The sequence below is a fragment of the Balaenoptera physalus genome (assembly GCF_965194825.1).
Source record: "Balaenoptera physalus genome assembly, chromosome: 12".
NCBI classification, from domain to species: Eukaryota; Metazoa; Chordata; class Mammalia; order Artiodactyla; family Balaenopteridae; genus Balaenoptera; species Balaenoptera physalus.
The window spans coordinates 61,586,812-61,614,412 of NC_138897.1; the positions used below are offsets into that span (position 1 = coordinate 61,586,812).

Sequence of the window (27,601 nt, forward strand, 5' to 3'; positions counted from 1 at the left end):
TCTTTGCAAATGCAAGATCATAAATTAGTTTTGATTTTTTTTATTTTAAGAAGGATCTTTCTGCTGATGCAACTATTAATGCAGGTGTTAAGAGTATTACATAGTCATAGTAATATATAGTTTTATACGTTATAGTATTATATAGTTATGGTGCTATAAAGTTAACATTGGGTTAATCTTCTGATGAACTATTTCAAAATATAAATTTTAGTACTCTAGAGCTGACGATTCTTTTTTTTTTTTTTAAACATCTTTATTGGAGTATAATTGCTTTACAATGGTGTGATAGTTTCTGCTTTATAACAAAGTGAATCAGAGCTTATGATTCTTGAGGAACAATTTTTTCTAAAAAGATTTAACTCTTTATACAAATAGTTTCATGTAAGTCTGAATTTAATTTTACATGTAAATTTACATAATTGCATCCTAATGTTTTCTCTTACATGTCCTGTAACTTGTGGTCATACAAGAAACTGAAAATGACTTCATGATTTGTATATAATTCAAATGCCTGTTTATGCATCCTCTCACTGTATCTTTGATTATGAGGAAAAATTAATTCAAAATTATCTTTCTTGTTAATAACTGCTTCATCCAAAGTTTCGTATGAAAATAGTGTTCTTTTTCATTGAATGTGACAGTCTTTAAACTTAATTTTTATCTCCAAGCCTGTGAATATTTGCTTTGCAATGTTGTGGCAGTTTTCATAACCAGAGAGTCTAAACTCTGAAGAATTCTAACAACTGTCTTATGTGCCTTACTGCAATGTCTATGTACATGCTTTTATTTTATAATATTTTACAGACAAGTTTATTGCGTGATTGCTGGCAGCTCCTGTCACGGTGCTCAGGCCAGGAAGCTCATATCTGTGCAGATCCCACAATGACGCATTCTGGGGCGGACAGGCAATCTTGGCTCCCACTGTGGGCGCCCACACCGCCCCAAGTGGGGCCCCTCCTCTCCTCTAGGGCCACGCCGGCCAGCAATGTTGCTGCTGCTGCCGCTACTGCTGCCGTGACTGGTTTCACTCTGGGCCCAGGTCCTGGTCTCAGCCATGGCCTTGGGATGGCCCAGACTGCCCGGTGCCCACACATGCACTGAAGTTCAGGCCAACTGCACGGTGAGCATGCTAACCACCACCCACCGTGCCTGGGGACCAATGGGCATGCTCCATAGTCCCATTGGACTTCACTGGACTCCGCTTTATTTTACCAAATAAAATAAACTTACAAAATGAATATACATCCAACTTGCAAAATGAGAATACATTTTTTTGTAATCCTTTCCCTATATTACTTGGTGATAAGAAATTATAATTTCCACAAATATATTGTGAAAGTTCTGCTACTCTGATATATGTGTAAAAGCTTTTGTAACATCCAAAAGGTTATGTCCTCTAACGTTCAGATTCTGCCAGCTCTGGTAAAGAGAACTGCAGTCTTATGGACATTCATGCTCTGGGGCCAAGCCTGGGCTGTGACCTTCTGCAAATAAGAACCTAGCGAGAATTCATTAGTAAGGCTCACCATTTCGGTACCACTGGATCTCCGGCTGGAAATGTTTAATTTCAGGAGTGATAACTACACGGCAGCCTAGACTCATCGTCTCGCCTTCTCTCCCGAAAGACACATCAAACTTGTCATCAAAGTGGATCTCAAACTTGGACGCATAACCGTAAGGGGTCACAGCAACTGGGCACAACAAAAACAAACATCAGTAATTTACTTTTTGTCATCAAAGAGACACAAGCATTTTAATAAGCACAGGCAGAAAGCAATCACAACAAACCTATCAAGTGACTTATCTGGGCAAAAATTAAGTCTTATAAAAGAAGTATGTAGCATATTCACATATTTCATTATATTGAAATGGAAATTCTGTGTATGGAAATTCTTCATTGGTCAGATAAGCTAAATGCTTATTTTTACTATTATAATTAATAGAATTTAAAAGGTCAGGTTTAACGCTTTACATAAAATATAAATGAACACCACATTTAGCTTAGACTTAAATATAGCTGCAGTATATGCACATTAAAATGTTAGATTCTGAGTTCATTTAAACTTTACTGCTTGTACTCTTGAAACAAATAGCCATATCAATTTCTCATAAAAATTGAGTTTTTTAGTAAGTGGCTTCAGCTTCTTTGATGATCTGGGTTAAAAAAATACAAGAAACATCAATGGGAGAAAACAAAGTTTAAAATACCATTCTTAGAAATATCTTATTTATAGATTGAGTAAATACCTGCACCATAAACTCTCCTAGGTTTTATTTTCTCTTTTCTCAAAGGAAAGGGCCTGGGAAAATAATGACTATTTTTGATGGCTTCCTACATGCCAGGAACTTCACATTTGACATGTCATCTAATCCTTGCAAAAACTCCATGGCATAGTTACTAGTTTTTCCTCTCTTTCAGGTGGGGATATAGAAGTTCACAAATATAATATATAGCTAACGCCAAGGTTTCAAAGGCATCATGTGTGAAACTGAAATTCAAATGTATAACTGCCCAACTCTAAAACTTAGGCCCTTTTTCTCCTATTTCAATTCTCTTCCTAAGACCTCTTAGAATTAATTTGAAAATGCAAGCTAACATTTACTGAGTTCACCTTGTGCCAAGTATTATTCCAAGTGTTTAATATCTACCAACTCAATTAAGCCTCATAATAACCCTATCAGGTAAGTGCCATTATTATTCCCATGTTATCGATGAGGAAACAGCAGCATGAGGAGACTAAATAACTGCCCATATGCACCCTGCAGATGCAGGATTTACACTGGCAGGCTGTTTCCAGAGCCTGTGCTCTCAACCAATACATGGGGTTGGCTTGACTTTGTGTGTCCCCAGGCAACCACTCACCAACAGGGAAATGACTTCTCTTTGAAGCATGTGTCCCATCTGCCCCATTTTTATATGATGATGTCCCACTGAGATCAAAACGCAAAACAACTTGAACAGATCTTGTTTATTGGGAAGTTGGGCTGGTTCCAAAGCTGCCTCAGGGAGTAGAGGTAAGGGTTATAGGGAGGGCCTGGTTTAAGTCGGGGGTTGGCAAATCTGTGAGCCAACTCTGGATTGCCTCCTGTTTTGTACCATGAAGGATGGTTTCTAAATTTTTTAATGGCTGAAAAAAATCAAAAGAAGGATAATATTTTGTGACATGGGAGAAGTCATAGGAAATTCAAATTTCAGTGTTCATAAATAAGGTTTTATCTGGATACAGCCATGCTCATTCATCTATCTATTGCCGATGGCTGCTTTTGTGTTACAGTGGTAGAGTGGAATAGTTGTGACACAGACCCACACAGCCTAAACTATTTACAATCTAGTCCTTTACAGAAAATCTTTGCCAACCCCTGGTTTAGAATACGGTTTGGAGTTAGAAAGACCAGGTTACAAGTCGCTATTCTACCATTATGCGTGGTCTTGACCCATGATTTAATCTCTCTAAGTTGTTTCCTCATCTGCATAGTACAGATAAAAAGGCACCCAGTTCATAAGCTTTGGAGAGCATTAAATGAATCAATGCATATAAAAAATGTCCTAGGGGACTTCCCCGGAGGTCCAGTGGTTAAGACTCTGAGCTTCCACTGCAGGGGGCATGGGTTCGATCCCTGGTCAGGGAACTAAGATCCCACATGCCGCACGGAGCAATCAAAAAAAAAAAAAAAACCAAACTGTAAATCACCAGTGAAGCTGGGGGTGCTGTCTCCCAGCTCAAAAAAAAAAAAAAAAAAAAGTCCTAGTACAGAGTCTGGCACAACTGATGAATACATATTAACTACTAGAGCAGAACCAAGGGCAGGGAGCTTTATCCATGATATTTACCAGCATATTCCAACCACCTAAACTGGTACCTGGCACATGGCAGATGCTCAAAAAATACTAGTTGAATTAATGAATAAGAGCCCTCCGTTCTCTATGCTGGGAACAACTGCACTCAATTCAGGAGCCAGAGGAGGCTCTGAAAGATTAAGAAGTTAGAGAAGTAAGATTGAGCTGGGCTTTCAGACTCTGGCTTGATGGAGAAGAGGGGAATGGGAAAAACATGGATGATGATATAGAAATGGGACTGAACAGGATACATGTGGAGGATTGTAGAATGACCAATAGGCCAATCTTGGGGACATTGGGGATAAGTCATAGTTTCAAATTTCCCAGCTATTCTATCTCAATATAAATCAAATGATAGGGAAGGACATGATTTGGGATGTGTTCCTCCTACACTCTCACCCATCATCCCCTCTTGCCCATGGGATTGATACTAATGATTACAATTTAGAATATTAAAATTAGGAGCCATTCCATGAAGTCGATGGAGTAGGTCATCTACAGACATCAAACTAATTAGTTAGGTGAAAAACTGACCCATGAGAAAGTATTTTCATCAACCATTTTTAAAACTACCACTTATTTTTTAATGTTTGGAAAATAAGAAGTACGGGCTTGACTACCTTTTTCAGTCTGAACAGTGTAAGTATCAAATTACTTGAACAACAATAAGGATTTTACTTTTATTGCCTCCCATGAAAAGAAGTTCTGATATAGATGAAATGATTGAAGTTCACAAATTTACAAATTACTATGGATCAGAATATTGTTCATAATTTGTTATTAAACCACATTTAGACCTCATTAAATTGCATTTCATAAATTAATGTATTTATTTATTCATTCATCATCAAATACTACTCTACATCAGGTGCTGGGGTTTAAAGATAAAAGGTCCAGCCTTGCCTTCAAGTGTCTCATGGGTCAGTGGGAGAGAACAGTTAACAGTGTCCAGTGAGATAGATGCTCTTATGAAGGTGCCACAGCTTCACTGGGGACACCGAACCCTGAGTGGGTGGGGCCTGGGGTGGCAGTGGGGTCAGACATGGATTTCTCAAGGAGTTGATACTGAACTGGATATTTAAGAATGAGTAAAACTGCTCTGATATAGTCCACACTGTGTGTGTGTGTGTGTGTGTGTGTGTGGTTAAATCACTCTGTACAGGTTTGTGTAATGATCTTTCTCAATTTAAACACAGAAAAACTTAAAAGCATTTTAAATGCTTTTAAGACTTAAAACCATTTTTAGCCTGTCACATCTGGGCATTTATAAAACCAGAGCAAAGCAATTATATGCAGAAAGAGAATATAGTAACCAAAGAATCTGAAAAAATAAAACCAACCACAGGTAGTATTACACACACACTAGCATACATTATAATATAGACTATGTATTTATTTCAGCATTATGGAACAGCTTATTATGCAGTATTGTACAGAGATGACACAGCAAATATACTTTTAAACTTACAGATGGGGGGCAAGGTGGAGGCCCCTGCACGGAAGAAAGTCTCATCAAACTCTCCCTTATATCCTAGAAAAGAAAGCAGAAAAGCATGCCAACTGTTCCTTGACTTTATTTTTTAGCAGTGAGAATAAATTTTTTAAAAATACACTTTGAATAAAACAAGTCCAGCAAACTTACTCTTTACCACAACCGAAGCATATGCTGAAAGCTCTCCTTTAGCATTCATCGCTGAGGCCCGGTACTGAGCGGTGTCTTCAAAATCACATCTGAAAGAACGGATGGAAATGAGTGCCCAGTGCAGTGACACTCCTGGTACAGTCGTCCCTCAGCATCCGTGAGGGATTGGTTCCAGGACCCCCATGGATATTAAAATCCACGGATGCTCAAGTCCCTTAAGTAAAATGGTGTAAAATAGTCGGCCCTCAGTATCGGCGGGTTCCGCCTCCTCAGATACGGAGGACCGATGTAATTGCTAGCTGTTTCATCAAGGATCTCTTTGCTAACGAGGCACAGGGCAAATCACTGACTGACACATAGCTCTTCGGCACTCTTGATAAAGCTACTCTCTCTGACCCAGCACCCTGTGGTGTTATATAGGCCAACAGATCTATCTACCAACAGCTATAGTCCACCGTGACCCTAACCTGGGTTCATTTAAAATGTCCAAAAAAAAAAAAAAAGTCAACAAAGTGTCAAGCATATAAATTACAGTGTGAACAGTGTGATGAAAAATTGGTCTAAAGTTGTATCAGGAGCAGAAAATGTCCAGCCATGTACCTTTGGAGCAGGTAAGACCCCGAGCACCTTGGGGCCTCCCTCAGGGTGGGTTTCAGTCTGGGAGGCTACAGGGTGATGAAGAGACAAAGAAACAGCCTCTCCTTATAGACGCCCACAGACTCCCTGAGCCACAAAACGGATCCCGGTTGGTCTAATGTGTTCTAGCCTCAAAGTACAAGTAAGTTATTTAACTTTCAATTCTGCTAAGGTTCAGGCCCACAGAACAACACAAGAAGTGCCATTTGGAAGTTCCTCTAAGTTATAATGCAGAAATTGGGATGTTGTTAATAATGGAGTAGAGAGAGAAGGATCTCACACAGAGATGAACAGGCTAAGATTTCAAAGAAGGCTGTTTTGTGTCTTATCACTGCCAGTGTTTGTGTTCTTCATTGTTCCTCTGGGTTTAGTTTCATTTGTAAAATCTTAGTTCTTGTTGAAATCTACAGACATCAATAGAACCCCAGGAGGGTCAATACAGTTGCCTTTCCCATAGCTATTTAATTATAAAGCGACCACATAGCTCGCTGCCGCCTCGGTAGAATCTCCGACTGGCAGAATGGATGCAACTTTAGGAAGGGGTCAATGCTTGGCGAAAGCCCCAGGGTCCCAGGGTTCTTTCTGCTTTAAGCCCAGCATCACCTGTGTCAACTGCTCTGACCTGAGAAGGCTATGAATCTCTTGAGATCAGAATGACGTAAATTTTACTTTGACATCTCAGCATGTCATGGTTTTATTTGAACCGAAAATGCTGGGAGCTTGTTTAACTTTTTCATCCACATAACTAGGCTTGGATTTCAAAACTGCATTAGGAGACATGATAAACCTTTGAAAACTTGGAAATTTTGATGTGGATTCTGCTTTCAAATTTTGCTTTTGATTTTGCTTTAAAAACATCCCAATGTCAGGCTCTGCGTCCATCTACAGGCTGACAGGGTGGGCACATAGTTTCTCACAGTTCCTGGTGAGCTGAAGGAAAGAACAATTTCTCCAAGTCTGGCTTACTTGCAATGTCACCCACCCCAAACTTCATCGGCCTTTACTGATTAAAGGCAAAAGTGTATAGTGATGGCATAGATTTGGAACTCTGAAAGGATAACTGAATATAAATGCCTATTTATGTAACTTATTTTCTTACTAATGTCTAAGAAAAACTCTCCAGTATATAAAAGGATAAGTAGATACAAATGAATTTTTCCTCATCGTCTTTGACTAAATTCAAGAAAGATCACTTTGGGAGGTAACGTGGGCTTGGTAAAAGTGTCATGCTTATAGCTTTTAGGTGTGCACCAAGAAGCAATGTATGGGACTGTCCCCCATCCTGATCATGCTACATTGGGAGGAAAAGGGGACAGTCATTAACTGGAGCGCAAACTGCCACCCTAAGCAATTGCTGGGCAACACACACAGACCCTGATGTCTCTTACGCGTTTATCTCCAGAGTGTGAAATCCATATCGGCTTTCGATAATATACTTTCCAGGGTTTGCATGGACGTTTATTGGCACCTGGTTTTTATACCTATGAGACAATGGAAACAAGGTGAAGTAAGTTGAGGTGTAAATAGATTCATGATTAAAAGCAACACACACACAACTGTTGTTCTTGAAGGAACACCTGTAAACACAGCACTGAGGTCGGTAGTGGGGTCTGTTCAATAAATGCAAATAAAACGCATTATAAATATTATAAAACTTCTTTTTTTAACATTAAAACAATGGAATTTTATTTTGATGAAAACCGAGTTTACAATCATTTAGTAAATGCAGAGCAAACGCTTCATTTTCCTATCCCATAACTCGAAAAAAATCATTAGTAAATGAATATCTGTGAACAGATTAAGGGTAAGGCAGACTGGATAATAAACCACCTGAAGTTCACACTCCCTGCATGTGACTCACTTGAAAAGGATGAAAACGGCACTGAAGATAACTGATAAGATATGGGCATTGAATCCCATCCTAATCATTCAAATAAGCCCAATGATACTCATTTTTTGCTCATCATGGGCAGCAAACTATACACATTTCACTGAAGGAATACTTTGATAGAAGCACTTATTTAAATTATATTGTGCATCACAGCTATAAAATGGCTTGAACAGTTCCACTTGACCACCATCTATAAAGTGCAACTATATAATATTCTACATTTTATCTGGGGTGTGATGAATATCAATCTAGACTGAAAGTACCCCAGCTGCCAATTTCCACCACTTCTGAAAAGATCTAGATGTGTGAAAAAGGACTGTTCCCCCATACAAAGAACCAATTTCACAAACCTACTGGTAAACAAATACATTTATATAACTGGAACCTCAAGATGCTAGAGTTGTACTCATTTAAAAAACCATTCAGCTACTTTGGTCTTTAAAAAAGTCTACGTTGCAATATCCTAAACACTGTTCTGTGCATCTCACGATGCAGAGAGTGGCCTTGCAGTGCAGGATGAGGAGAGTGCAGCGTCATTGTGAAGAGTAGCATGCTATGGCTTCAAGGAACATCACCATCACAGCATCGGATTCTGTGTGTCAGGATCGAGGTCATGGTTGCTAGAAGGGGGATGGATAAGGAGAATATCCAGCTCATCCACTTGAGGAGTTGGGTGCATGACTACCAGCTGGTCCTGGGGAATGTCAGCTGCAGCTGCTGCAAGGTTGGTGATAGATTTACTCTTTACACACTGAAAGTCTACACACCGGCTCTTTCCTTCTTCCTTTTCCCAAGACATTAAATAAAGGGTCTTTGGACATAGTTGTAAATCACTTCTGGGCAGCCCCCAGGCCTTTTCTTTTACTTTTTCTTTGTAGGTTGTATAACTTTCTATCCCAATCTAATCTTCTTAAGACCCCCTCTGTCAAAACTGATTCGGCCACATCTCTGTTTTCAATGTACTTGAAAAATCTATATAATTTTGTGCTATAAATAATTTGTGAATATTATTCTGCCATCTGTGGTGGATACTCTTCATCCCAATCAACCACATCATCGTCTGTAAGCACCACTATGTGGCATTCGTGTTCCCCACTCTGGGCACTAGCTACCATGAGAGGCAGAATCATTTCTTCCGGGTAAAATTTGAACTGTCTACGGGCACCATCATTTGATAACTCATGCATTAGGGCACTGAGATCTCTACATTTAATAGTACTACATTCAAAAGAGATACAAAGAGAGTCGCATGGTTCTCTCAGTTCAGGAATAGATATGCCATCGGGACAATGGATTATTCCTGTTTTATAGTAATCCAGAATAGCTCGAAACCACCTCATACTCTCCCTTCTCGCTGGGACACGTAGAGTTATGTTCTCTGCCAGATCCAAACATCCTGCCCAACACTGTATATGGCTGAGCAGTAAAAATGGATGGGTCTACAACACATTTAGTGTTATCCACTATTAATGTCACTCGTTCTGACGTTCTTATATTCCGACCTCCTTCTTTGGCATTTTCATACACAAACACCATTTCCCCAGATGTCTTACAGCTACCATCTGAACTTGACTGACTACTGTTCCTTTTGCTGTTCCCAGCACTGCTACTGGAACCATTTGGAGATGCTTTTTGAGGATGAGGACTGCTTGGACGAGAGGAACTGTGATCTTTTTCACATTCAACATGGTGCTGTCGTGTTGGAGAAGTAACATTTCTAATACAAGGAGTGAGTTGAGATTCTGTTCTTTCGTGAGATGAATCTCGTGATCTGTCACTTGACCTTCGTCTATCTCTTGATCTCTCGTTGAGAGAGATCAAGTCACCATGTAGACTCATTTTGGCGTGGTCAACAACTCCTTTGGCAACATGTGAGGGAGTACCTGAACGTTTATAAAGTTTACGATGTCTTCTATTCAATTTCCGATCCCCGTTCTCTGGATCACTGGAGTTACTGTCATAAGGATGAGGCCATCCTGCCACCCCACTTCAAGCTTCCTCACACCGCTGCTCTGAAAGCACACACGTAGCACCCATAACCTGTAGTCCCCCTTGAGTGTCCAGGCACAGGCCGGGGCCGGCGACACCTCCGCTTCGTCCCCAGCTGGATCCCTCCAGAGGTGTCTGTGGCAGCGGATGCTCTGGCGGCTGCGGCTGCAAGAGCCGCCCCAACAGGTTGCAGGCCGGCTCCTAGGCTGCTTCTAGCCTAAAACTTCTTGATGAATGTGCTTTCCACTCCTCCATTACAAAAATTACGTTCAAGAAGTTGGCCATTCACAGCAATGTGGTTGAATCTTGCATGTGTAATGTTGAGTGAAAAGAGCCAGACACGAAAGAGTATAATGATTGCTTTCATGTAAAGTACAAAACCAGAAAAGACTAATTAATGCTGCCAGAAGTCAGGAGAGTGATTCCTCCGGAGCAGGGCAGGGGGGAATAAGGAGGCATCCTGGTTGCTGAAATTGTTTGGTTTCTTGATTTAGGTGCTGGTTACCTGGGTGTATGCAGTCTACAAAAATTCATCAGAGTGCTACATTTATATGTGATACGCACTTTTTAATGTGTATATGATACTTCAATAGAAGATCTAAAAAAAAGAAAAGAAAAACTTGCCTATTGTTGACACAACAGAGAGGAAGGCTTTGAGTGGGTTTTTTGTTGGCTGTCTGTGTAGGATGAAAGCAAAACATTCTTCCCACTAACATTCTTGCATGTTGTTCAAAGCCTTGCCATTGCATTGAAAGCTCATTATATTTGTTTTACTCTTTTGTGAGCAAGCATAGCTCTCATCTTGGAAGAACTTAAAATATCAATCATGAAAGAAAACTACTGACAAATAGGAGCTGAAAGAGTCCCTTTTTCTGACTGGCCATCCTTGGTGAAGCCGCTCAGCCTTCAGAGGCTGGGGCTCCATGGAGGGGCCCCTCCTGAGACACTGTCTCCTGAGTCTGCAAGGGGCACCTTCTTCACCACGTCCTCAGGTTCTCAGTAGCCAGTGGCTACGGTGCTGGAACAGGCTTTTCTGCTTAAGCCATTTTCTGTCCCAAAGAGGAGCTGGACTTCATTTGATTCCCTTTCAGACACCCCGCTTCACTTGCGCAGACATCGCAAATAACGCTAATAACCATAACAGACACAGAGTGTTTACTGTGAGCCAGGCAAGTGCTTTAAATTCAATCCTCACAACAACCACACGAGATGGTACTACTTTTAGCATAGTAAAGTAGTACCATTTTCCAGATGAAGAAACCCAGGCATGGAGAGGTTAAGTGTCTTGCCCCAGCTCTCACGGCTAGAACAGCAGAGCTGGGATTTGAACCCAGGCAGTCTGGCTCCTGACAACATGGGATGCTTCCACTTTCCAACTGTTCTCTATTTAGCTGCCTTTTATTTCTTCGGATTTCTGGACATGGTTATAAGGAGGTTTGGGAGCAGGGAAAGTGGTGGAAAGGGAGAGAAAGAAAGGAAATAATCTTCAGCCAGTCCCTACCTCTCCCCAGCTTGTACACTCATACACACACACACACACACACACACACACACACACATGCACCCTATGTCCCTAAAATGCATCATTTTTTATACTTTAAAAAATGTACACGGGCTTCCCTGGTGGCACAGTGGTTGAGAATCCGCCTGCCAACGCAGGGGACACGGGTTCGAGCCCTGGTCTGGGAAGATCCCACATGCCGCGGAGCAGCTGGGCCCGTGAGCCACAACTACTGAGCCTGCGCGTCTGGAGCCTGTGCTCCACAACAAGAGAGGCCGCGACAGTGAGAGGCCCGCGACTGCGATGAAGAGTGGCCCCCGCTCGCCACAACCAAAGAAAGCCCTCACACAGAAACGAAGACCCAACACAGCCAAAAATAAATAAATAAATAAATAAATAAATTTAAAAAATGTACAATTCTCCTTCTCCACCTAGCAAAATCCCAACTCGTCCTTCAAGGCTCTGATCAAATGTCACTTCTTCAATAATCTCTCCCTTGAAATCCCATACAATATCATTCCTGCCTTTCTGCATTGGTGTTACTTGGTTCAAATGGAAATATATAACATTTATCAAATTACGGTTGGACAAGTGTCACTTCCACTAAGGTGTGCGTGCCTTGAAGCTGGGGATTGTGTCTGATCCGTACTTACTTCTATTGCCACTCTCAAGGAAGTAGGCATCACAGGCAAATATTAGGCACTCAGTGTTTGCTAAACTGGATTGAACAGAGTTATTGGGTAACACCATAGATTTAACTGTGCTTCCTGATTTGGGGCCGAAGGAACGGAGTTCTGACAAATCCATCCTTCATGATAGGGATAATTTAAAATAAGTGCATGTGAAGAAGGTGTGTTGAGGCTCTTTGTGTCCCAGTTCCCTAGCATGTGAACCGGGGGGGTGGACTGGCTTAGGAGTCGCAGCTGCGTAGCAGGTGTAGGGGCACAGCCTTCTGCCTCACCCTTGGGAGTCATCCCTAGCTGTTTCTGACAGCCCAGAAGCAGCCTCAGTTAGCTGTCTCCCCACAGGGCTCCAGGCAGACAGGACTGTTTGATCAGAGATGGCTTGTAAAAAGAAATCTGCCGGCCCCTCCTAATCTGGAACATTCCTTGCTTTGATGAATGACAGGGTAGAACATGTTAATCAGCATGTTCTCCTGACTGAATTGGTTTAGGTCATTTCACACTTGACTCAAAAGCTCCCTCTTGCTCAGTTTTCTCCTTTGCTGTGGTGTTTTCAGTATTTCCTTCTAACGTAAGAAGAGAAATATGACACCCAATTCTGTGTGGCAGGTGCTACTTGACCAAACAACTGAGTGACACTCGATTTGGCTTCTGACCAAAAATGTTGTTCATATTTCTATAAAGTTTGAATTAAAACAGCATTTGCAGCTCCCAGGCTTTCCTTCACCTTCCTTGTCCTCCTGTCCTATCCGACCTAGCACCTCAATGCCTTCCCCCCCATCCCCCGACCCCCGGCTAAACAGCCGTGGCTTTTCTCTCTCTGTCTCTGTCTGTCTCTGTCTCTGTCTCTCTCTCTCTCTCTCACACACACACACACACACACACACACACTTTGAGGAGCTTCCATTCTCTCCACTGGAACTCCAATGTCAGTGTAAGAAGCATCTGTTTTAAAGCTGCAGACGTGGATTAATTGAGGAAGTGATTCAATTCTATTCTCCAAGGAATTCACATAGCGAGGCACTCGGGTTCAGAGTCATTTGCGATTGGCTGTCTTCACCATCAAGTCAGGGGAGAAAAGTAGGATTTGAGGCCTGCTCTGTATATGCTTCACAGTTTGTTACTTCTGGAAAATGAAATTCCAAACTGGTCAGTCATCGGCTAATTTTGGAGAGTTATCTACACCCTGGGGTGATTTGTCAGAGGGTTTCTGAAATTCTTGTGAACATTTAGATGTACACCATTTTCCTTATCATTTTCACATAGAGTCTATGAACTAGTTAATGAGCTTCTGTTATAAGTATTTCTAGAATACTCTTCATGTATGTGTGTAAAATACACACTTAATTCCTCCAAACAAATGTCTGTTTGGATACTGGGCTGACTTTGATAAGAAGGGATTACAGTGAAAGCTCTTTGGCAGTGTAAAGCATGGTCAAACAAAAGGGCTTCACTCTAACTTTTCTCTATCAGCAAATAATGCCTGCCAAAATGATCTTTTCATGTTGAATACCCCTACAAGTGTGGTTGCTATTTAGAATGCAACCCTACTGTTTTGAATAAATAGCTGTTACTTTAAAAACCAATTAGCTGAGAGAGAGCTATTCCATTAGCATAGAATTTGGACTTAAATAAATAAGAAAAATCTAAAATAAAATCCCAAACCCTTATACCTGGGAAGTAATTATAAATAATTTTTAACTATTTTAAATGCAGGCTGTTTTCCTAAGATAATATGGTAGTAATTGTTAAATTTAAATACATTGTAAATAACTCTAATCTTGTAAACAAATTCAATACATGATTCTATCATGGAATTTATGAATTCATATAATTTGCAAAAATAGATTAAGGCTTTTCCAAATCTCTGGACTCTTCCTAAGATACATTTCTCGTACTATTTTATTGCCAGGTTTTGAACCTTACCATGCCTAATGACAAATATCTTTGTCTATTTGACAGTGACTTCAGGGATAATGTGAAGAATTTCAAGTATGTATTTTTAAGTGTCTTGCGTGAGGATCTAGCCCAGTAACCACATACACATCTGAGAACGTGGGTATTGAGTGAGCATTAGACTAATACTAATCCTCACTAACACTAACACATTGCTCCAGGGAGTTTGTGTGAGTCTCCCTGCAGATTACAATCCAGGCTTCCATTGAAAAAATTGATTTAGACTTTGGGCTCGAAATGCAATTAAATCTGGCTCTTTTTTAAAAAAAAAAAAAGTGTAAAATTAATGCAATTCTCTCCTTCTCTTAAAGAGAAATTTTCTCTCTCATTTCACATATCTTTTACAATTTGACTGGGCAATACAGGCATACGGTTCAAGGATCAGAAAATATCAGGGTGCCCGGGAAACATTCTCCTTCCTCAAACCTGTCTGCCTTCTGCCCAGCTCCTCCCCAAAGCTAACTGTTCTCCTTAGATTCTTACATAGCCTTCCAGAGCTTCCTTATGCAAGTAATATGGATACAAACATAAATGTTTTTCCTCCCCTTTTAAACCAATATATAGCCTATTAAACAAGTTATTATATAAATATAGCCTATTAAGTAAAACAGCTTTGGTTTTTCACCACATATACATTTCTCCTTCTCTGTTGACAAGCCCTCCTTCGGGATGGCCTGCTTCACTGTGGTGGTGCAGCTGCGTCATCTACAACTAACTTTTCTACTGGACGCAAAGCCCACAGGCTTCCTTCTGCTCGGAAAGTGAGCTGGAAATAGGGCGGTGCTGCTCAGCGTCTCCACACCTGGCCCTGATGAATGATGGGCGCTCCTGTCAGTGAGTGATCCCCGGGTACCCTCTAGATTCCATCCAGACGGACTTAGTCAGTACGCGGGGTTGGCCAAAGAGCAGCTGCTGAGTGTTGACATCATTTGTTAGACCTCAGGGGCTTCCATGACCTGAGGGTGCCCAGTGGAAACTTGGAACTGAACCCTCTTTGGAAAGGAGTCTGAGGGAGCCAGGCCCCAGGCACACATGCCTTTGAAAGACGTGGCTAAAGCCCTAAAGGCTTCAAGCGGAGGCATCACAACTGCCCTCAGCAGCATCGCACGCTTATTTCTCTACTTTCCCTTCTTCTATTCAGTAAGGTCATTCTCAATTATTTCTTTCATACTTATACTCAGTGTCAGGCCCAGGAAGCTGCAGCTGGGTACAAAAGAGGCATAAATGCCAGCAAATTAGTCACCACTAACTGTGGTTCTTGCTAGGTCGTGGATTCCCTGCTCATTGAGGGGAAGGATGTTCACTGAAGATCGCATACTCTGGACCAGCAGCTTGCAAAGTAAATTAGAGCTTCATTTCATGATTATTTTTAAAAAGGCAATGTACCCAGCATGCTATAATCAATCCTACATGGAAGTTTACTCTCAGAGGTGGATTTACCTTGAAACCAGTGAAGCTCAAGTTTCAGGGTCTCTCATCAGCATGGGTCCCCATAAGGCTCTGTGCCTAATGCATATGACTTAACTTTATATTCTTTTTTGTAAAAGTGCTCCTCAAATTGTACAACTCTTATGCCCCACAAAACCTGGCTCTGACCTTATTTATTGCCACAGCCAATTTTCAGTTATCTGCTAGCTCATTGTCCAAATTTCAGCTTTATCCAGGGGCAAATCTTGCTTGCTAAATAAGGTGAACTATTTTCTTAGTGGTCCACTGGTTCTTTTGTTTTCATATTTACTTCTCACTTGACTTTCAAGGCAACAGGACTTTCTGTGAAATGGTCTGATCCGTCCCTACTGGGAGAATTCCTGATACAGAATGGATTTGACTTCTCCAAGCACAAAAGTGGGCACGGGAACTAGAGAAGGTTTGTTCCAGTCAATGAACAGCCTCCCAAACATTCCTGAGACAAATCTTGTCTCTGTGCCTTTGTTTTTGATTCAAATGAGCCCCTAGGCCATAAAATTCATATGTTAAAGAAATAAATACTTCAAAGCTAAATGTGAAAGATTTGAGGGATCAATCGTACTTCTTCTCAGCCCCATTAGTGAAGATAACTAAAAGCTGACAGTATGGGCTTCCCTGGTGGCACAGTGGTTGAGAATCCGCCTGCCAATGAAGGGGACATGGGTTCGAGCCCTGGTCCGGGAAGATCCCACATGCCGTGGAGCAACTAAGCCCCTGCACCACAACTACTGAGCCTGCGCTCTAGAGCCAGTGAGTCACAACTACTGAGCCCGTGTGCCACAACTACTGAAGCCCACGCGCCTAGAACCCGAGCTCCGCAACAAGAGAAGCCACCGCAATGAGAAGGCCGCGCACTGCAATGAAGAGTAGCCCCTGCTTACCACAACTACAGAAAAGCCTGCATGGAGCAACAAAGACCCAACGCAGCCAAAAAAAAAAAAAAAAAAACTGACAGTATTTCTATTTTTCAATTTGACTGGAGTTTTACAGGTTGACAATTTAGTCATCTCATATTTTTTTCTGTGGCGTTTTAATCTTTTTTGTTTGTTTTTATTTTTATTTTTTTTAACATCAACATATTTACTCATTTGCTTACTTTTGTTTGTTTTTAAATCACTCCTTTTTCAGCCCACAAAGCACTATGTAAGGAGTTTAATCTCCAACAGAATTTGAGCTCTGCCTTTGTAGAACCCCATTACTCTGGCTTAGTAACACCATCAGTGGTACATGGCATGTTTGTATTCTAGTTGCTGTGTGTTTAACGGAATAAATAAATGCTTAAGAAATTAATATTTACCTCCTAGAGATTACTTTGTATTCTTTTGAAAATCATCTTTAACTCTGATGTTTAAAAATCAGGAAAACAGAGATAGGACACTGTGTAATAAATATATCTACTTAAGGACTCCAATTATTCGTTTATTGGTAGTACATTTTAATTCATGAAAGATGAGAAATTTTTTTACTCATCAAGTAATATTTCTTTTTTTTTTAAACATCTTTACTGGAGTATAATTGCTTTACAATGGTGTGTTAGTTTCTGCTTTATAACAAAGTGAATCTCAAGTAATATTTCTTGGAGCTAAAAACTTGTTATTCTTTATGTATTTCTATAGGAAAATTTGGATATTTTTCTGAGGTGGGAAATAATCAGTTTTTTAAGAGGAAATGTCCCCTTGATAGGCCAATTTGTGCAACTCTATAGGTAGAGGGAAAGGTGGGGCAAAGATGGATTGATTCCTAACTTACTATAGTATACTCATACTTTTAAAGCTTGGAAATTGATTTTTTAAACTTCATTTTCATTGAAATATGTTCCTACATTTCTCATCTTTGTTTACTATAAATTATTTGCCTTGGTAATATAGAGCTGGTGTTGGTTTCATTCTTTGGTTTTCAAACTCAAGAACCCTGGAAAGAGTTTACATACAAGAAAAACTGTAAGTAAATCCAATATTACCACAGGCAGATTGATATCACAGATGAATTTTAAAAAAACACAACTCACCACCTGCTCCTTAAGAATAACCTTAGCTAGCAGTTTATCTTGTCAGCCACCTCCATTACGCTAACCAGGTGTCCAAAGAACATTAGAAATAACAGAAAACAGAGGAAGAGACAGGCGCTCTTTGGGTGACAGTGCTATTCTGTGAAGTGTTTATACTGTGACATAGGGCATATTTACCGCCACTCTCGAGGATAAGAGAACTGCATGCAAAATAGCCCTGTCGGAGAAGAAGACGGAAAATGCCTTTTAAAACCGGCTCACAATCCTCTTCAGACTTCTGCTCTCTGTGGCAGACATTCATGCCGTAAGATGGGAGAGTTCTGAGTTTAGGGATCACAAAGTCATTGACAATTGCAATAGGATATATAATGGACAGAAAAAAGAGGAGCTTATTCGTTATGGAACAAAAATTTCTTCAGGCCCCATAGTCGTAACAGCTCCCATACCATCCCCTCTTTTGTTTGGCTTTGGAAAACACATTAAGACCTCAGCTCATGTGAGGAGTAGAGATGGAGCCCTCTGGGTCTTAATTACTTTCAAAAAGGCAGTATTGCTTCTCATCACAAAATGATACCAAATAAATATGCTGACTAAATTTTAACACCCATTTGTATAATTTTAAAGACCCATTTGTATAATAGGATTATAAAGTATCATAATAAATCATAATGGATGCAAGACTCTTCTTTCCTTTCATACACGTATTCTTTCTTCACTATTTAAAAACTCTATTCAAATTTGTAGATGCTTTCACTGACTCTTGCATATTCACAATGCCACATGTTTTCACAAGAGGTAAAATTAACTTTGAGTAATCGATTCTATGAGAAATTTTCATAACGACAGCATACCATGTGAGACGAGGTTCTGGCCAGCCGGCTACAGAGCAGTGTAATTTTACATGTCCTTTCTCCCAAACAGTGTGGGAACGAGGTTCAATGACAAATTCAGGAGCATGGAGAAGATTATCTTCATTCAACTTTTTATGACATGCCTCAGTTTCTTCTAACTGAAAAAAAATCAACATATTATGAAATCAAAGTAACACGTGCTACAAAAATGTAATGTAGAAATCAAAATGATCATTTTTTCATTTGGAGCCTTACTTTTGCATCCATTTCAAACGAATCCCCCTCACCTCTTTCGAAAACAGACATATCACTTGATTTTTAACATTCTAAGCCTGAGCAACATATTTTACTTATTTAAGGTGGATTTCTTAAGGTTCTTCAAGAACTTTAATTTCTATAGAACCTAAAATTTCACAGAATTTAAAACTATTAAGTGTGTCTTTCTTTGACCTATACATTTTGATGCTTTTTCCTTCTTTTGTTTCTCCGCAAGACCACATATTTCTTCATTTGAATCTAATTAATCTATATTAACACACATATACACAATGTTACATGCATTTCTACTTTTTAAAATTAATATTTATTGGAGTATAGTTGATTTACAATGTTGTGTTAGTTTCTGCTGTGCAGCAAAGTGAATCACTTATACATATACATATATCCACTCTTTTTTAGATTCTATTCCCATATAGGCCTTTACAGAGTATTGAGTAGAGTTCCCTGTGCTATACAGTAGGTCCTTACTAGTTATCTACTAGTGGTGGCATTTCTACTTTTGTAAGTTATATTAAATTGTCTTTTTTTACCGTTTTTTTCAGTGACAGGTGTTCTGCCTTTTCTCGAATTGCAACTTTCCTTGACTTCTCAAAACCTTCCTCCTGGCGAAGCATGGACCTGGACTCTTGGGATACTGTGGACTGCTTGGCTGCCGTGACTCCTTCCTCTCTAGCAAGGAGATTCCTCTGGGCTATGTAAGCAGCAGCTTCTTTAATTCTTTCTTCTTCTGTGTCTGTAATTCCACTGACATGCACTTGGCTAAAACATAATAACAGCGAAATATGGATATTGTGGATGGCAGTGATGAGATAGCCCAATTTTACGAAGTTCAAAGCGCCCGACCTCAGATGCTGTACACGGTGCCCAAAGAAGACCTGACATAGAAAGACCTGGTAAATAGGAGCTAACTCTTCACACATGGCAGTGATCTTCACCTTAACCAACAATGATAACGACAACAATAATACCTATTCCGGTTGTGGTGCCTTGCCAAGTGCTTCTTACATACATTGTCTCATTTTTCCCCACAACAACCCTTTGAAGTAGACTGTACCCTCTCTACTTCAGATATATGGCAACAAGACACAGAGAAGTTAGATAACTTGCCCAACGTCATTTCTTCGGTTTCCTTAGTGCGTTTAAATATGATTTAGTCTATAAAAAAAGATTAAGTTACGACTTCCTTCCAGAAAAGTTGATATTGTAAAATGACAGACAGTTTGTGTGGCTGTGATTCTGATTTTCGACTATGTGCTTGATCTGGATTCTGTAACTCAGATGATGTAATGCATTGCCCAGAGGTGCTGCACGCAGAAATAAGTTGTAAATTTATGTGAGATCCTTAAGCCTAGTGGGTTTCCTTTCCATGATAATAAAGGTTGTGTGTGTGTATATACATATTTAATATGACAACCTTACTTTGTGCTTACACACAGCCCTGTTGTAAAGACATGATCAAACTCACAATTGAAGTGTTGATGCTGACAAAAGTGACTTGTTTTCACTCATAATTGATGATGGTGATGGCAAGTGAGTGGTTACATCCCAAAGTGCTGTGCCTAGTACAGTAGTTTATGATAGAATTTGTGCTGTGATTTAGTAATGTTGTTTAAAATATTTGGATTATTTTAAAGCTCCTTCAATACCTTTGTTGTCAATCCTATTACATGTTTCATTGAGGAGTATGTTGATTATATTGAAGATTCTCTTGAAATTGAGTCTCCTGAGACCTCTTAAGGCAGAATTGTACATTTGTTTTTCTTATAAGAATAATTACTTCAGGGCTTCCCTGGTGGCACAGTGGTTGAGAGTCTGCCTGCCAATGCAGGTGACACGGGTTCGAGCCCTGGTCTGGGAAGATCCCACATGCCGCAGAGCAACTAGGCCCGTGCGCCACAACTACTGAGCCTGTGCTCTAGAGCCCGTGAGCCACAACTACTGAGCCTGCGCGTCTGGAGCCTGTGCTCCGCAGCAAGAGAGGCCGCGACAGTGAGAGGCCCGTGCACCGCGATGAAGAGTGGCCCCCGCTCGCCGCAACTAGAGAAAGCCCTCGCACAGAAACAAAGACCCAGCACACCCAAAAATAAATAAATTAATTAATAGAATAATTACTTCAAACTTCAAGCAAACACTGCCATTGTGTTTATAAGTCCCTGGCACCTGAATCTATATAGTTTGCTGACAAGTAGGACTCAACATTTGCACAAGTTTGGAATTTCTCATGGAATATTACTAAAACATATGGTAGACAAATTAGTCCACCTTGCGTTTTACTCAACTTAGTGAGTAAATTTTAATTTCTTTTCCCTTCTCTCTATCTCTCCAAATATTAATAAGTAGTCTCTACCAAGGAAGTTATCTGCTATAATTTAGGGGGAGAAAAAGGAAGATGGAACATTTTTAGCTTAGTGTCCTGAGATAATTACCTCTAATTTTTTTTTTTGAATGAGATAGGAAGTGAATGAATTAATAAGTGACTACAAAACAAACGTCATGAGAATCTACTTGGAATTCTCTATAGAAGCTAATATACAATATAGAGATTTGAAATGAGGTTTGTAATATGATTCAATATGTATAATAATGGATTATATTCAATGCTAGTCCGGCCCCAAGTCGAGACAACTCTAAGTGACAGAACTTTAAGTTCACATGCCTTTTAACAGTGGAGGTGGCTCTAGAGGACAGAATGGAGTCATGGTTTCCCTGCCTTTTCCATTTGCAAATAAGGTAAACCTTGGGGGAAAAAACTGTAATTATTTCACAGGAAAACTCAAGTACACTTAAAAATATATTTTTGACCCAGGACAGCAGGGACATTTGCCTTTAAGTAAATATAAGTGCATGTCAGTGGTAACCCTGCTATAATTTGGGTACAAGAGCAAGAATATGATGCTAACATCAAAAACACACTACTGCAAATTTAAAATAAATTTAAAACTTTTCCAATACTCTATATCTGATGATTTCAATTTAAAACCTGTTGCTGACATAAAGTTAGTTCTACTTATCAGACTATAAGAAGTGGAATTTTCAAGTGCCATCCAGAAGAAACCGTATTCTCCAGAAATATACTACGACTGCATTTGCCAATCCTAGGGGGACTCTCAGCTCATCCACTACCAGCCATGTGACTTTCAGCAAGTCACTGAGCTTAGATTTCCTTGTCCAAAAATTGACATATTAATATTTCTCCAGGGCTGGATGGAGGACTTAGCAAGATAGTTTATATAATGCACCTAGAGTGATTCCCAGCAAACAATAGGTACTCAGCAAATGTTCATTATTTTCCCATCCTCTTAGATTGTTCATACTGTCAATACCATTATGCAGTGTTATTTTCATAGTAACAGAATATAGGAGATGGCTCCATATAAAAAATGAAGGCGAACTGGAAATAAAACCTAGAAGATAAAATTTTTATTCACATTTTCTTTTATCACAGTTTATTTTTTAAATTATCATTTATTTATTTTTTTAATATTTATTTTATTTATTTATTTTTGGCTGTGTTGGGTCTTTGTTGCTGTGCGCGGGCTTTCTCTAGTTGCCGTGAGTGGGGGCTACTCTTTGTTGTGGTGTGCGGGCTTCTTACTGCGGTAGCTTCTCTTGTTGCAGAGCACAGGCTCTAGGCACGCGGGCTTCAGTAGTTGCAGCACACGGGCTCAGTGGTTGTGGCTCGTGGGCTCTAGAGCACAGGCTCAGTAGTTGTAGCACAAGGGGCTTAGTTGCTCTGCAGCATGTGGGATCTTCCCGGACCAGGGATCGAACCCATGTTCCCTGCATTGGCAGGCAGATTCTCAACCACTGCGCCACCAGGGAAGCCCTAAATGATCATTTCTTGAGACTGGCCTGGAGGGGACAAAATGGTTTGGTTGGGAAAAGGCAGGGAGAAGATGGTGAGAGTGAGCAGCTTCACTTCGTGCCCACACAGGTGGAGAGGCATGCCATGTAGGTTAACGCTAAGCTGACATGATTTTTAAATGATTTTTTTAAAAACAGAGTGAGAAAAAAACAGAAAATAAAATATTTCACTTCTCTAACCTAGCCATCTCCTAAAAGGAATATGAGTGTCATTAAACCAACTGTGAAGAGGCTGATTCTGGGCAAGCATACTTAACAATATAAGCACGTTTGTCTGGAAAGTTCACTTTAAAAAATCAGATATAAAAAAAAGTCAAAGATATAAAATAAAAAGCTAAAAATAGAATATTGTTTATCCCCTTACCTTCCTAAGTAGGTTCAGAGCAATTATGACATTAGCTTCTGAAACAATTCAGAAAGGAACCATCAGAAAGCAGTGGGAAGAAAAAATGGAGGGAAACAGAGGTAGGTCACGCAAAATCACACCTGCATTATTGCCTAGTGATTTTCCTGAGAGCATTTGCCCGGAGAAGACGACTTCATTCTGAACCATCTTAGCTCTGTGAATAATTCTCCATTCAAAGGAAAATAAACAGGGAAGACTCAGAAAGTTCCTGTTAAACTTTAAGTTGGTTTCTTGGACAAGTCTCCTTTCAAGATTCCTTTGTATATATTATCATTCAAAAAAATGTTTATATTATAAACAGAAATTTGGCATTACACAAACTGGTGATTTAGTGATTATTTTGTTTGAACTTTACCTCAAAATAAATAGTAATCTATTTTACATTTAACAAACATAAGCCAGACATTCAAGTTATGGTGCAATTCTTTTACTTAGTCTACGTTATCTAAGGCTTTTTTTCTTCATAATGAATAATAATTAAAACCACACTGGCAACCAATCTACCTAAACATATCATCTGATTTTTTTCTTTTAGTTCACCCGATATTTTATAGTTTTAACCTTTCTTTCTACTCTAAACATAGTGACTATATATAGTGTCCAAACACTAGCATCCAATACTGGGCTTCTCATTTCAACTAGTTACATAATTAGAAATAAGCTGCTGATCATTCTCTTTTGTCATATAGCCATCCTATGTGATGGCAAACATTTTTACAATGAACACATCTCCCTCCGTGCATGGTTCTGAGGTTCCACAGACCTTTCTCAACCAGTACATAGTAAGTGCTCAATAAATGACAGCTGCTATTATTATTACTACCTGACAACATTTACTCTCCACTTTCTAATAATCAGATCCAGGGAGAGAATCCGTACATACCGTCCTGAGAAAATGGGCACCATGTAGTCACTTGGCAGATTTTCTTTCTTCTCTCCAGAGAGAAGGCTTTTCTTGGCTCTCTTTGTTTGGGGGCTCAACTTGGATGAATAATCTTCTAACATCAGACTGGAATCTGTAAGTCTGAAAAAAAAAAACATGCTAATGTTAGTCGATAATTTTAAAAAATGCTTATAAAAGGAAGTTTTAAGTTTGGGGATGTTTCACAGAGTCCTAGACGGCTAATGTTATAATCATCTTTTATCTTTAGAGCTAGCGTGAGAATGCCCTCATATAATACACTCTATCTAGACACAAGAGAAAAACAGGTCTATAGCAATTTTTTTAAATTGCAGTATAACTGCTTTACAATGTTGTGTTAGTTTCTGCACAGTGAAGTGAATCAGCCATATGCATACACACATCCCCTCCCTCTTGGACCTCCCTCCCCCCACCACCATCCCACCCAAGTAGGCCATCACAGAGCACCGAGCTGAGCTCCCTGTGCTATACAGCAGGTTCCCACTAGCTATCTATTTTACACATGGTAGTGTATTTATGTCAAATTTCATGGCTTTTTCCCCCTTAAAATTTCGAGGGAAAGCGGCAGTGCTTTGGTAATAGTTCCAAATACCCTTTGCTGTTAAGTTAATGTTGGAAATTTAGGTGGTCTACATAAATGGTTTGGATACATTGTGTATCCAAATGCTTTCAGGGGATTGATACAAAAGCAGATTTTCTGTATTGGCAGCCCAGGCAATTCTGATGCAGGGCCTCTAGGTTCAACTTGAGGCCTTTATGTAGTGTAGACAGACTCCGTCTGAAAGGACACTGAGTTCATCAAACAATAGAGTTAATATACTTTCTGTGAACACACAGCATAGAGTGACTTGGAAAGTTACAGGTTTGATAAAGAACCCTTTGTTAGTGCTGTTGCACACAAAAATCCACCCACCCATGCACATTGGTGCGAGTGTACACTTGGAGGTAGTTATTGTTCTAATAAACCAAAAACTGTGTTAGCAGAGTGGAAAACATGACAGCAGAGATTGCACCTAGAGAAAAGAGTTGATGAAATTAAAAGGACAATCTTAATCTATATAGTTCTTGAATGAAATGACGTGCATTTTCTTTCAAATGTATAGAATTTGGCATAAATTTCAGAAGTTCATGGACTCTGTGAACACTCCATGGGCTCAGGCTAAAAGCCTCTCGTCTACATTGTAATGAAAGATACTCACCATAGGAAGCTGTACAGGAACTCTCTGTACTATCCTTGTAACTTTTCTACAGACTTGAACTGATTCTAAAATTAAAAGTTAATATTAAAAAGGTCCCTGGTGTAGAGAAAATTTGAAGACAAAGTGAAGCATGTGAGTGGTGTGGCATGGAAAAAGCCAGCTGCCCAGTTAAAACAGCAAAACCTTCCAAAGTGTCCAAACCTTGATCGTTTCCCAGTCTTTAAAAAGCATTAGCAAAAGCAAAGAGATTATCTAAATCAAAAGAAGACAGTACATATACAGAGTACAAAATGGATACATAATAATGCAAATAATCCTATCCCCTGCTAAGCAAGTAGCACAGACCTGCAGGGCTTCTAGGAAGTACAGGGGGTGCAAAGGTAGCCTGAGAGTATAGGGTGGGCTACTGTCTTTAATTCCTGGAGTGGAGTTGTAGCACAGAAATGGCAAACCTTTTCCTCTCCCACTAACTACCCCCTCCCCTAGGGTGAATATCTAGCTCTTATTCTATGATCAGCATTAATGCCAAAGGTTAGAATCTTGAATTCAAAATTGTGGATTGGTTACCAATTGGAAGGCTTAGTGAAATTTGTTCCTGGCTGGCTGTTCCAGGCAGCAGCAAAATGATTGCATTCTATACCCCTAGCAGGTTACAAAGTACAGGCTGTGCTAATACAGTTCTAAGTTTAAAGTGGTATTTTCCTTCACTCCTTTAATTCCATTACTATACAAAATAAAATTAATTATGGAGTCTGTTTCATTTTTTTCTATTTATAGAACATTTGCATTTTCTAATTTTTCTTCTGTTTTTCTGTTTTTGCTCTTTTTACTTTTTACTTTCATTCTACTATCTGCAGTCATATTCTCATGAGCTCATATTTTCAATGTTTATTTATATCAAAACAGCTGTGATTTGTCATTCTTTTTCTTGTACTGTTGTTCCTTTTTTTCTGTCATTTTCCCTTTAAGATAAACCTTTAAAATGATTCACTTATTACATAGAATGTGCCAGAATGTGATTATTCCATTCTCACAAGTAAATCACAGCAGATGATTTTTAATAGTTAAACTTTATGGTAAAGATTCATGGTACTATCATCAGTTTCACACAATATTTCATTTGGAACAAAAGGCTTCAAAAAAAGCATTATGATTTTATATATTATATAGTATTATTTAGAAAATCATATATTATATAGTATTATTTAGAAAATCCAAAGTATTTAGAAAATATCAAACACTTGTTATGCTCTCTAAAGTTTCTTCAAGCTTTTGAATCCTAACAAAAAAAGAGTGTGTGAAGGATTAGATGTTAAAATACTGTGCCAACAGACTATTTGGTAATGCTAAGTCATTTATCGAAGTTAACAAACAAAACTAAATCAGAGAAACAAAGTTTTAAGGAACTGACTATGCAATAATCAGTGTAACTAATTATTTGAAGGAAAGCCATGTCTATTTTGTTATGACCCAGGAACACTGAAGTCTAACATCTTATTCTATTGAATTTTAAAGTCAAATAATGTTTTTAGAGGAGTTCAATAGATATGTAAAACTTAAATTTCTTTTTTTTAATTTAAATTTCTTTGAAGTTACATCAAAGAGCTAAATAAGGGCTTGCTAACCTCTTGGGTTTTTAGTGGTATCTAAATTTTGAAAATAATACTCTGTCTTATAAGTCAGTTTTTGAGTAGACACTTAACTTGATATGTATGGATCAATGTGGGTCTTTTAACTATTAAAACTATATTTAACGGGACTTCCCTGGTGGCACAATGGTTAAGAATCCGCCTGTCAATGCAGGGGACACGGGTTCAACCCCTGGTCCAGGAAGATCCCACGTGCCGCAGAGCAACTAAACCCGTGTGCCACAACTACTGAGCCTATGCTCTAGAGCCGGCGCACCACAACTACTGAGCCCACATGCTGCAACCGCTGAAGCCCATGCGCTCAGAGCCCGTGCTCCGCAACAAGAGAAGCCACCGCATTGAGAAGCCCGTGCATCGCAACGAAGAGTAGACCCCGCTCGCAGCAACTAGAGAAAGCCCACGTGTGGCGACAAAGACCCAACGCACCCAAAAATAAATAAAAAATTTTTTAAAAACCCCTAAATTTAATGTTCTTTATGTCTTAAATCTTGAATCTTTCTGAACTTCAAGTTATGAAGGCAGGGAAACTAAGCTATATGTAAGGATTGATTTGCGTGTGCATGGGTGCACCCATGTGTCTGTAACTGTGTCTAGGTACATCTACCTGTACTCTGCTACTAATTGTGGTATGTCCTCTTAATATGTCTAAAGTTAGCAGAATTTAAAGAAGTATCATGGTGTGTATGACATCATCACACCTATGACCAGCAGCACCACAGAGAAGGGATGTAGCCCAGGTACAGAAAGCTCTTTCTGGAAATGTCCCAGGGACTCAGAAATAGACTTGCACCTCCATCCAGTTCAAATACAAACAACAACA

General features: G+C 39.6%; 1 protein-coding gene and 1 pseudogene across 2 annotated transcripts in view; both read right to left on the reverse strand.

Moving 5' to 3' along the window:
* MYOM1 (myomesin 1) overlaps window positions 1–27,601 on the reverse strand; it is a 137,905-nt gene that overhangs the window by 87,078 nt on the left and 23,226 nt on the right. Inside the window, exons 3-9 of the mRNA XM_082418586.1 lie at window positions 23,895–24,035; window positions 19,272–19,500; window positions 18,463–18,620; window positions 7,505–7,597; window positions 5,481–5,569; window positions 5,307–5,369; window positions 1,527–1,691 (exon numbers count right to left, since the gene is read on the reverse strand). Coding sequence (XP_082274712.1) covers window positions 1,527–1,691; window positions 5,307–5,369; window positions 5,481–5,569; window positions 7,505–7,597; window positions 18,463–18,620; window positions 19,272–19,500; window positions 23,895–24,035 — 938 coding nt within the window. The remainder of the gene's footprint in view (window positions 1–1,526; window positions 1,692–5,306; window positions 5,370–5,480; window positions 5,570–7,504; window positions 7,598–18,462; window positions 18,621–19,271; window positions 19,501–23,894; window positions 24,036–27,601) is intronic.
* Window positions 7,604–11,601, reverse strand: LOC309640218 (BTB/POZ domain-containing protein 10 pseudogene; annotated as a pseudogene). The gene has a single exon. The product of its transcript is annotated as a BTB/POZ domain-containing protein 10 pseudogene (transcript).